Source organism: Phaethon aethereus (genome assembly GCF_964289735.1).
Source record: "Phaethon aethereus genome assembly, chromosome: Z".
NCBI lineage: Eukaryota > Metazoa > Chordata > Aves > Phaethontiformes > Phaethontidae > Phaethon > Phaethon aethereus.
This window is the reverse complement of record NC_138577.1, coordinates 12,200,641-12,213,038: the sequence shown is the minus strand read 5'-3', so window position 1 is coordinate 12,213,038 and position 12,398 is coordinate 12,200,641. Positions and strand designations below refer to the sequence as shown.

The window sequence follows — 12,398 nt, the reverse complement described above, 5'->3', positions numbered from 1 at the left end:
TGTCCTCTCTTTGCAGCAGCCCTTCACTCTTACAGAGAGGAAGGGAATCTGTTCTGCTCCTTTATTACTTGTCCTAATCACGAGAAATGGATTTATACAGCACAGTAGAGGCCTAGAGCAGAGGTTAGGGAAAGCCCTTGGACAGTCAAGACAGCTAAGCCCTGGAGCAGACTGCTGGGAAGGTCTCTCTCTTACATTTTTGTTTCAAGGAAATTTTGGATCAATAATTGTTAGGAGTAGTCAAGGCAAAGCAAATCATGACATTTTGCTATCATAACTAAACCAGTGTTTCTGTAACAGTCATCGCAAAGCATGCTTTCCTTCCAATTCAGCAGAAACACAAAGATTGATGCTGAACCACCTCATGAAACTTGTACTCTCTCAGGGAAAAAAACAAAACAAAACAAAAGAGATATCCAGGGAGAGGCATCATTGAATCCCTCATCCCTTTTAGTATGTTTGTGCACATTTTCTGTAAGGCACAGAACTAAGCTGCTTTGCTTGCATGCTCTACAAAACCACAACAGAAGTTCCTTTTCTTCTTAGCTACTAACAGTGTTCTTAAATCTCACTTTCCATGTCACACTGACAGTTTTGACCCAAATCCCTTTTGCTCAGAAGGGAAGTAACACAGTAGTTGTTAGATGGAAAAGCACTTACAACCCAGATAAGCCAAGGGAAAAACTATTTCCACGATGGCACTTCAGATGCCTCCCCAGACGCAAAAAAAATTTTCCTAAAAGTTTGCAACAAATCCAGAAGAGAAGGTAAAGTCCTGCTACTGGTAGGTAGGTACTGTAAAAGAATTTTTTATAAAAACAAAACAAGAGAGCTCTAGAAGAAAGTATTATTTCCAAATAAAATATATTAGTTCCGCACTTTGGGTAGTAGTTTACCATCTATAGAATATGAACACCATATGTTATCTTTCTGTGGGCATACAGATGGGTGAAAGCATAAGACTTAAAAAAAAAAAAAACACACAACAACTTTTTTAGTCTTAATCTCTGTTTTCTAAAACAAGAGTGTTTATACTGTTGAAGAAAATGTCACAACCTTTTCCTTTTGACTTCCCAAATCAAGATTATTTATTTTTAAATCTTACTTTCATGAGATGGAAATGCCAAGACTTATTATACACCCACTTTCAATTAGTATATATAAAAATATTTGATGTAAAGTTTCCCAAGGAACATTTTCACACGACAAATAATACAGATAACTCCTACTAAGCTAACAAGCTATCCTCAAGTTGCCTTGAGAAAAAGTCTTCATTTCAAACAGTTTAACACAATCAAATTAGTCCCAGACATTATTATTACTGTTTACAAACTCAGAACCAATTTCTCTTCTTCTGCATCTTTTCTGATATTCATCTTTAGCTCCACACAATGATGTTCAAAATATATTGTAAAACTAGATAGCTCTAAGACCATCACAACATCTGCAGTCCTACACAATATGTTTGATTAATTTTTTTATCCGCAAAACATCAAAACTGTAAGAGGTGTCTTCTAACAAAGAAGAAAGGAAACCTTCATCCACAGATCTAAAACCCAGGTAGCACAGAGAAGAAGCAAAGCAATACTCCATCCTACCTCTTGAAGCCGCAGTCGAACTTTGCTAATGGCTCTAATCCAATAGGCTCTTGCTGCAGGAAATGGTGGTGGCTCATTGTCACCATGACAGCTTAAAGGCAAGAAACAGAAAATCACTATATGAAAAACACTCATCTGTAGCATTAAAGATTCAACATTACACAGTACAATCACAGCTTCAGCTGCGGAAGCTGAAGTAACCAACAGGCTCCAATCAACACAGCCCTGCACATGCTCTGAGAAGTGAGCAATTTTCCTTATACACAGGAACCATCTTGGAAACTGATGAACTGAAAGATATAAACTAGGATACAAGCCAGCCCCAGGAGTAAGATGATGTTGGTCAGAACATTAGGAAAGCAGTCCAAGATACCTGACCAAGCCAGTTCAACACACTGGTATAACTGCACACACATAGGCAGATGGAAGATTTTCCATCCCTATGCCTGTTGCAGGTCCCTTCTAACCTCTTTCTCCTTACCCCTACTGCTACAAATTTAAATCCACTCTGCAGTGGAAACACCGGCAACAGGGCTCAGCTGTGGTTTTGCCTGTTCACTGCACCCTTCTCATTCCACCCTTTTCTACAGCTTGCTTTTCAAGAGGGCATGCACATCTGGCAGCAATGCACCATCTCAGTGCCCCACAGCACATTTTACACTCCCTAACCTCATGACACATCAGGCCTTTGGTTGCATTCCTTCTCTTGTATGTTGCTGAGGTGTCAAAACGAACATCCTTCCCTGTCTGCAAAGCACCCCACACTGCTGATAGTATTAAGAAAAACATAGCTGAAAGCAACATGTATTCGTGCTACACCACCTAGCTCAGATGCAAGGTTCAGAGCTCAGTTCCGTGCATACTCCATGGAGACTGGAATGCATTGCCAGAGAGTGGAGAGAAAGGGAGCCAGTGATACAAGAGTATCCAAGTTAGATGCCGCAATTAGCCTGAAATAGACTACGTGAATAACCTTCCCTGTGAACAAATATAAACCAGCCATTCTGGGACAAGACTCCTGCTGCTCTGTAAGGAGAAGAGGAAAGTGAGTCAGAGTTTAAAAACAGTTTAACACTTTTTCTAGTCTTGTTTTCCTTTTTTCATCTTTGGTGTAGGGGTTGCCTATACTGTTGTGGTTAGTTCTCTCATATAAGAACAGTGACACCAGCTGTACACTCCAAAGGGTGCAGACAGGCAGACATCCTTCCATGGATCTAACTGAACCAGGTTTAATATATCACTCATACTTATGAAAGTAATGACCATATCCACACTAGGGGCTGCAGTGACTTGATTGCCTTAAGGAAAAAAAGACACAAAGTAGTGTAATTTGAAATTCCTGCAAAACCTGTACAAAACTCAGCACATTACTCCCCCAAACTTAGCTAAAATACCTTTGAAGACTGTTTTCAATACTGCTGACAGCTTGGAAAGCCCAAGTGCAAGGACAAGAAAAGCTGCCACAGTGAGTCAGAGCAACATGTCTATTCATATTATAATTCCACAACCTACAACTACATAAACACTAACTCTAATTGTGGTAGCCTGCTATACAAGAATGGAACTAGTGCAGCTCTAACCATGACTACATGTAGCTCTTGGTTGCTCACACGTTAGCTTGATCACACATGAGCAATGGAAGCAGCTATCTTTGGGCCAGACTACATTCATCAAACCAGAAAGAGAAAATACAGTAAATGAGCTTCAAGGCAATAGCAGGCATTCTTCTTCACATAGATAGCAAACATAGTTTAAGCTTAGCCAATGTCTCATAAATAATCGGTCCTGCACATAAAGATGTTCACGTATCGGCAACATCCAGTTAGTTGTTAGAGAAGGCTGCAAGAACAATGTACATCATTTGCCCCAGGAAATAGCAAACAGAGGAATCCTTTTTGAATTAGTTGAAAAGAACTCAGTAATAGTTTCACCTACCTCACTTGGGCTCCTTCATCAACATCCTTGGGCTTCTCAAGTTCCACAGGCAACGTAGCTACAGAAGGGTCTGCACATTTCTCCTCTGTCTCGCAGACTTTCTCCTCCTCTCCTATGCCACGAGGCATCTCTTGCTCCCTGAGCCATGCCTGACCATCCTTCTGGTAGCTGCCTGAACTGTGGTAGGAATGATTCGACACTCTTTCCTGGTGATCGTCTTCTTGCTCGGAGCCATGGGCACTTTCATGGGAATGGTCCAGCTCACTTAGGTGAGAGCTTCCCTGGCTGACATTACAAGAGGAGCCATATCTACTACTGCCAGCAGGACTATGAGAGAATAAGAAAGTTCATCAGAAGAAAAACAGTGGCTTGGAGAAACGCACATCTAACAGACTGAGTGGGACACTAATATGACTAAAAGACATGTTACTAAGTCATATTTAACTATGATACTCCCTGAAATAGATCTAGGCTTCTGAATCTCAAAACTTCAGTAAGCAGTAGACATACTTCATACACAGCCCACCAGTATATAGACAGTATATGCCAATGGTCTTTCTTGCACAGACTATTTCTTCATCTTAGCTAGACACTGACAGTGAAGATATTCTAATAACCACACAGGAATAAGAATGGAAACATAGCAATTCAGAGTGGAAGTGTTTCTGTCTTCTGCATTTTCACTGCAGCTAAGGTCTTTACCATGACCATTTAAGCTGACTATTGTAAAGAAGTATAGTTAACTTAAAATTAACTTATTTTTATATATATTATACGTTTATGATAAAATAACCTGCAGTCAAGGTTAAGGTTGTCAAGACTATAAACTTAAAATCTTTTACAAAAGTAGACCAACAGTTCAAAGGGAAGCCACGCGTCTCACTCCAATAGTTTTTTCAAGAATTTAATTTCTATTAAAAAAAAAATGCCACAGGGGCATGATCTCTGTGATTCAAGACACCACTTCCAGGACTGAATTCCTAAAATCCCCACACAAAATACAGTAGATGGAAACTTCTCATGCAGTCAGAAAAACTGTGGCCAAGAATTAAGCATCACTAATGTTTCTCTCACTTGCACACTTTGGAAGATTTGAAGCCAGATAGGAAGTTTTGGGAGTGCAGTCTTGCAACTGTATGATCAGAGGCACGAGTTTCACTTACATCATGCAGAGATACAAGTTTAGTAAGTCTCTGTTTTGATTTTTGAGGACAACTGTAACTTAACACATGCACAGGATGAATACAGACCCATGAAATACTGACACTCTCCTTTAGTGGCTTTCCTAACTGCATGAAATAACCTTTGCACAGATTTCAGGAAAAGCAGGCATTAGAATACCTTCACTGATATCTCTGAAAATGTTTTTAAAATCTTCAGTAATGTGGAATGAACCTAATAAGTTCTATAATACTTCAGCAGTAAGTTAAATATCGCTCTAAAATTAAAAGCCTTTACTTTGCATTTTGAAAACAAAATGCTCATTCCTTCCGATACATTCTAGCTACTGCTACTTTTTTCTTAGCAAATACAACATAATTACCACTAACTAAGAAAGCAAAGTGAATTGTATGCAGCAGAATTAACACACAAAGAATGTAACTTCTGAAAGGCTAATGAAATTAGCACTAAAAGCATCTCATTCAGTGGGACACAGTATAAGAACATGGGAAATCCAAGTACATTTACAGAAAAAAGAGTGGAAAAAGGTGAGAAAATGGTCTAAGGGCTTGTACATAACTAATGACTGCAGTTTGCCACATGCTCTGTGACAGCTATCAGTAATACTACAAACACTTGACAACAAATAGGGGATGGGACTGAGCTACAAACATCAGACACCAAGGCCAATATCTATTGCTGCAGTATTGCATTATAAATGGTCAAAAACTTGAAACCATTTATTATGCCTCATTTGTAACTAGCCTTTTCTCATTCAGTTGTTCCACACTATTCAGATCTGCAGCCTGTGTGCTAGGATGAAGCACTGCTGCATTAGGAGCAGAATCACGCTCATTTTTTTTCAGTTCAGGCTCATCTGGTGTGTGCTCTTCTGCCTCGTCTTCTTTCTGCAGTTCACCTGAAATGACGTTCTGCTGATCTTCTGACTTTTTATCAGACTTGTCTCCCAGCTCTTTCTTGGATGTATCATCAACAGCGCTTGCACCAGATGGTTCTCCAGAAAGTTCATTGTCTACAGTGTCAGGCTGCTTTGAAGACAAGTTTACTTCTATATTTGCATCAGTCAGTTGATCTGACACTGAAGATTTTGAGCTTCCATCTGAACTCACTGTTCCTAACACCTTATCATCTGGTTTTGACAAAGCCTGTGGTGATGCATGTGGTTCTCTTTTGGCAGAGGTCTCCCTGTTGTCTTTTTGCCAGGGAAAGGAGAAATCTAGCTTTTTCCCAAATACTGCTCCTTGGGCATTCTCTGGCTTATTCACCCTTTCTTCACTACCTCCTTCAAACAGAGTTGAAGAAAGTTTCTTAAAGCTGGACATGAGGCCCTGATCTGTCCCTGCTTTATTAACAGAAGGTGGCTGCTGAGAGAAGAATGACCCAAATGGCTTTCCACTATCAGCAGATGACATAAAGCCGAATTTTGGCAAACTGGGTATGTTTGGTATTTCAAAGACCGTTTTACTACTGTTTGCATTTGGAGGAATGTTATTAGGCTTACCCTGTTTCTTCAAGTCACATTTGGAAGCAATCCCTTCTGCAGGCACTTCATCAATTGCTAAATGTCTCTCCTGTTTGGCAGTTGGCTGTTCTACCTCACTTGTCTTTTCTTTTTTCAGCTGAAGCAGATGAACACTGGGCTTAGCTGGGGCTGTGGGCTCTCTACCATTGCTACTGATCATGTCCCGCTGATCAGTACCAGCATCGGTCTGACCCCCTGTAACAGCAGGCTCTGATTGAAGTGTAACACTCTCATCCAGTTGTGAAAGGTTTGTGTCTGCCTCATTAGTTGGGGCTTCCATTTCCAGCTCAAGCCCATCAGTAGAGCCAGTCTGGAGGATGTCAACAGCTGCCTTGTCTGTAGAAGCAGCTTGTTCCTCTGGTACATGTGAAGACCCCACACCTAGCTGGTATGCGTTTACATCAGTCTGGTCAATGGCCTTGGCCTGCACTGTACCAGCTGCATTACTGAAAGCAGACTGGCATGGCTTAGTATCCATCATCTCAGAGGACTCTGCATCATTATCCAACTGCAGAATATTGAGGGCTTCATTTTCACTAGGGACTGCTGTTTCTGGAGTGATCCTCAAAGGTTCCTCTTCACAGGTTTCTGAGTTCCTACCTTCCTCGGTTTCTATTGTCATAAGAGACTCTTTTGTGGCATTATCTTCTGCTGAAACAGGCAATGCACCCTCCTTTGGCGAGCTTGTGACATCTCTTTTAGACTCTCTGGGTGCAGCTGTATTTTCTGTCTCCCTAGAGTCTTTTGCTGGAACAGACCCAGTGACATCTTTCACACTACTGCTTTGAGGTTTAGGCATGGATTTTGGAGGCATCTCTTTTGGAGATTCTTTTGGACCTTTGAAGATGCCAAAGAGATCATTTGTGAAAGCTGGTGCTGGGCTACTTGGGATGGATGAGAAACCAAAGAAAGAGGAGCTTTTCTTCTGTGCAGTAGGAGGTGCAGTAGCTTGAGGTTGGGAAAAGAAACCAGATAATGTTTTAGGTGGTTTCATTTTTGTCATGAAACTTGAAAACATTTCAACTGAAGAATCCAGTACTGATTTATCACTCTCAAATTCCTTAGGTTTGTTTTGCAAATTAGATGCCTCTGGCATTTTAGGAGACTGTAGCTCTTGTGCCTGTTGTAACCTGCCACCAAGAGTTTGTTCGGGTAATTTATGTTCTGGCAACTCACGTTGCACACATATTTCTTCAGAGATTGCTTCACTTTTTATGTCATTCATAATATTTAAGTCCTGTAGACTCTGGGAATCCATTTTATCCTCTAAGGCTGTGCTATAATCTTTCTTTTCAGAAGCTTGGTCTTTTGAAGAATAAGGCTCTTCTATATCAATAGGAAATGCAACACTGTCCATTTTCCCTGTGCTACTCAAAGCATCTTCTTCTGCCCCTAAGGAAGTAGTCTGTTGGCCCTGAGACCCCTCCTGCACACTGGGAATCTGAAGGCAAGGACCAGAAGCAGCCGAATTGGTTACTGCAGTGTCATCAGTCTGTGGCAGCTTCTCTAAGTTACTCTCTTCAGCGACCTCAGCAACACTTTCTATGTTTTCCACTGCCAGCATTTCTGATTTATTTTCTGGGATCTTGAGGTTATTAGACATTTTTTTGCCAGTCACTGCTGCAATAATATCATCAACTTCTTTTTTATTGTCTGCATCTTGTTGCCTGGCAGAACCGCTAATTTTGACACCAGTGTCAGTGGAAATATTTTGTTTCACATATGGCTTAGAGTTCACTGGTTTAGCTGTTTTTGTATTATTCTCCTGTCCTGGAGCAGTTTGTGGCTTTTCATCCAAAAAGGATGTCAAATTGAAGAAGCTAAAGCTAGTACTCCTTTGAGGTATGCTCTTCTCAGCAGTCGGACCACTGGAGAAGAAGGAGGGCAGGTGAAACAGCCCCTCAGTTTCTTGCCGCTTCCCACTAGCGGGAGCAGCAGCAGGTGCTGACGGCTTTGGTTCATCTGATCCAGTGAAGAGGGAGAATATGCTCCTACTGGCTGGCTGTGCTGGCTGTGATTTCGAAGCAGTTATATCAGAAAAGCTGAACGGCAAACTGAAACCCGATTCTTTAGGTGTCTGATCTGGCTTTGGTTTTGTCTGATTAACTGTGCCTCCTGAACGATTTCCTCCTTGATGCTTTTGTGTAACCGTGGGTACGCTGCTTTGCTGCACTGATGACTGACTCAGTTGGCTTATTCTGGCACCTACACCCACTGGCTTCTGTGAAGCATTTTGAGGAGGTGCTGTTTTACTCTCAGGAGTGTCCTCCTCAGCTCTTCTGCTTTGTTGTCCCATTTGCACCCCAGGGCTAGGAGAGACCTGCTTGTCCATGCCTTCTGTTCTCACCCTTTCCTTAGAGGTGGAGGACAGACATGGCATACTGGCACTCTGAAGACCCCCAGACTTCTCAGTTTGTTGCCTTGACTCAGCCACAGTTCTCCTGTTGGTTTTTGGCAGAGTCGTAGTACTTGAGGTTGGCTGAGAAGACACAGCCTCCACTTTGAAGAGATCTCCAAGAGATCCAAATAATGATGAGATGCTGGAGGTTTCTTTCTGTTCTGGTTGTATCACCTTTTGTGGTCTATCACTTTGACTTTTTTCCAAATTTGGTGATGGCTGTGGTGCTTTGCTTACTTGTGTTTTAAAGAAATCAAAAAATCCAGAAGCTTGGGTTTTGTTGGCAGTTGAGCTTCCAGGAGAATCTTCTCCAAGACTGAACAATTTCAGAGCACTTTTAAATATTGTCTCCTCAGGCTCAGTGGCTGGGTGGCTCTGATTTGGCTGTGATTGACTAGGTTCGTTAATACTTGCATGCCTTTCAAGACGCCTGGAAGCTGGCGTTGCTTTAACAGGTCTCTCTTCGCGTATGAGCTTGACACCTGGAGCAGTTTGGCTCAGCTGAGTAGGAGATTTTGTTAATCCTTCTTTTTTAACATGGGTATTTTCATTCTGATTTAATTCTGGCTTTTCATTTTTAGCAGCCTCCAAATTAAGTTCCGATGAAGTATTTCTTCTTGGTTCTGATGTAATGGGAAAATTTTGCCCTGCTTGTGCCTCATCTAATTTTCTATTTGGTGCAAGTGGTAAAACATCAATTTTATTTTCAGACGATTTTGACTGTGTGTCTGTTCTCTTCAAAGTGGAATCTTCTAATATCTCAGAGTCAGGACCTGAAGACTTTCCAATTAGTCCACCCAAAGCAGAAAACAAAGAGCTAACTTTGTTCACCGGTGTTTTCTTATCTTCCTCAGTCCTTTTTGCTTCTGTTACTCTTTCAGTGGATGCCACAGCTTCTTCAGCTTTAGGAGTAGACTGAAACAGATGGAAACCAAAGAATCCTGATGATCCACTTCCAGTAGTTGTCATGGGGACAACCTTGTCCACTTCCTTGGTGTGGACTTCCTTACTCGGTGATTTATTGGAAGCTGCTCTGGAATGTGTTCTGAGATCAAGGGTTAGTGGAGACTCCTCTGAATAATTCACAGCTTCCTTCTCAGGTCGAAAATCTACTTTGAGTTTTTGAAGTTTATAACCTGAGAAGTCTAACGGCTGGTCTCGCTGATAATAAATAGACTCTTCAAACATTTGTGAAAAAGTCTCCAAATTCATGTTCATTAGCTGATCACTCCTCTGCAAAGCTACTGACAAATCCAGGGGTTTATTTGTTGTATAATCATCTAAAGGCTGTCCTTCAGCAAACCAAAACAGCTCATCTTCACTGCCAAGAGGGACTTTAAAACCACAAACAGCAATTGTGTTGTCTTCTAGCACAGCTCTTGGAATGGAATCCATTTGAAAATCATAATCCCAGCAGTCCATGTAGGAATATGTTTCAGGAGCACAAACATAGACATACTGTCCAGTGGGATCAGTGAGCAGCGAATACACATACTGGCTATCGCTGTACATGTAGTATCCACAATCACCATCTTCTGATGGCCACCATATACCCTGCTCAAGCATCATTAACCACTCCTGATACTCCTGGCTATAGGATGAGTACATAAAGCCTTCATCCATACTTAAAGTCTCTTGGTCAATTAGAGTCCACATAGTTCCATCACAGCCAGAGGAGTAGCTTAAATCCATGGGCAATTCTTCTAGTGAGTAACTGCCATCTCTTTCAAATGGTGGAAAGTTACTATAACTTTCATTGAGAGAATTAGCAGTCCATGCATCATTTTCTTCTGAACAAACATCTTGAAACATTAACTGGTCCAATGACTCGTATGACATCACACTTAAATCTAAACTCTGTACATCAAAACTGGCATTAGTCTGCCAATCCATCACATTTGCATTTCCATCCTTTTTACAGAGATTCATTACCATATCATTTTCAGGCCAGTCCAAGAACTGAGGGGGCAGAACAGAATTCTGGTTTAACACATAGTAAACTGGTACTGCTATTTCATGAGTGTCAGCCAGCTCCCCCACTTCATATTCCCATTCAAAGCTAGAATGGCTTCTTGTTTCCTGGTAAGCTGAGCACTGCTCCTTAAGGTTATAGCTTTTATTAGTCAAATTGAGAAATTCATTTGATTCTTTGTTTAAAAGAGTTGGAAAAACTCTCGATTCTGCATCCTGATAAGGGATATGCCTACAATTTACAGGCTTTCCAGATAAGTCCTGTACCCTGTCTTGAAGATCTAGAGTATCAGGGAACACAGGATGCCCACAGTGGGGAACATGAGTCTCAGATGTTTCTACTCTTGCAGTGGACAGGTGGTCAGTGGTTTTGGAAGATTCCATTGTTTTCACATTATCCAGTTTCTCCTTTGGTTTGGGGAGGAGATTTTTTAAGAAGCTGGAAGCTTCCTGCTTTTCTCCAGTGCTGCTTTGAGTGTCAGAAGTCATTCCTGAGTTGCTGGGTTTTGTCTCTGAGCTAGAATCCTCACCTCTATCAAAAAGCTTCATGAAGCCTAGGGAGTTTGTTTTCACCTTCTCTTGCTTACATTCAGACAAGTTTTCACTTGAAGTAAATTTAAATAAGCCAGAAAATAATCCAGGAGAAGTGCTTTTCTGCCCATCACTCTCACTTTTAGCAGTCAAGTCTTGATTACTGGCTGTGTTTTCATTCGAAGAAATGCGAAGAAACCCAGAAAGAAAACCTGGTGTGTGCTTCTTCTGTGTATCATCTGTACTTGAAGCTTCTGGCCCTCTGGCTGAAGAGATGGATTCAGCTGAGCCATCATTTAAATCTGGTGCTTTTAGTCCTTCTCTTGGCAGTCCTCCTTTCACATTTCTAGGTTCTTCCCAAGAACTCTTAGTTCTCTGCTGCTCTCCTGCAGCCGTAAAGGTTGCAGAGGCAATCTCCTGGTGTTTTTTTCTATTTATTTGGGCACTTGATAGGTTTTCTTTATTCATGTTTTTTGTTTGTACGCATTCTTCCTTATGGTCTGATAAATTTGGAATAGAGTTAGATTTTAATGAAATGGCATTTTCTGAATGACTTTTTCTGTCTTCAAGCAAAGAAATGCCACTAGAATTCTGATTACTTTTTTGGTCCTGTGCAGGTGCTAGATTTTCTGCAGAAGAAAATTTAAATAACGAAGGAATAAAGCCTCCTTTCTCATTCATATGTTTCTGCTTTTCTGAAAAGCCCAACCCACTGAAAAAGGGAAGCTTCCCTGTGAAAGGAAACAAGTGTTCTTCAGTTGATGAACTATTTTGTCTTATATCGTCCTCAGACTTATGGCCCTTAAAATGCCCAGATGTACTTTCCTTCTGCTCTTGTTCAGCAGAAGGAAGAAACAATTGACTGAAAGATTTTTTAAGTGGACTGAAAAATCTTTCAGATACTGCACCCTGATCTTGAGCCTGTGAATGAAGTTCCACATTACCTCTGTTTTGCTTGTTTTCTAGTCCATGACCTGTAGTATGCTGATCCTCTAAGTGATTTTCAGGAGGCTGCTCCCTGGCAGTGGGCGCACCCTCTTTCACAGTGGCATCTGGCTGATTTGTAACATGATGCAAATCTGACTGCTCCTGTGGCACATCCTGCTGCTTGGGAGCCAAGAGACCATCTAAATTGTCTTTCAGACTGAAGGAACTAACTGAGTTTGAGAGCCTGCCAAAGATTGAAGACACAGAAGTGCTATTTGCATTTACCTCTGCCTCGCTTTTAGTCTCATTCATCCATATCCCTGGTATAATGCTG

General features: G+C 41.3%; 1 protein-coding gene across 1 annotated transcript in view; it reads right to left on the bottom strand.

The window, feature by feature from the left end:
* Positions 1–12,398, bottom strand: part of LOC309415350 (protein unc-13 homolog B-like) — a gene marked incomplete at both ends in the record, with an annotated part of 220,582 nt that overhangs the window by 133,232 nt on the left and 74,952 nt on the right. Inside the window, 2 exons of the mRNA XM_082012849.1 lie at positions 1,599–1,689; positions 3,534–3,860. Coding sequence (XP_081868975.1) covers positions 1,599–1,689; positions 3,534–3,860 — 418 coding nt within the window. The remainder of the gene's footprint in view (positions 1–1,598; positions 1,690–3,533; positions 3,861–12,398) is intronic.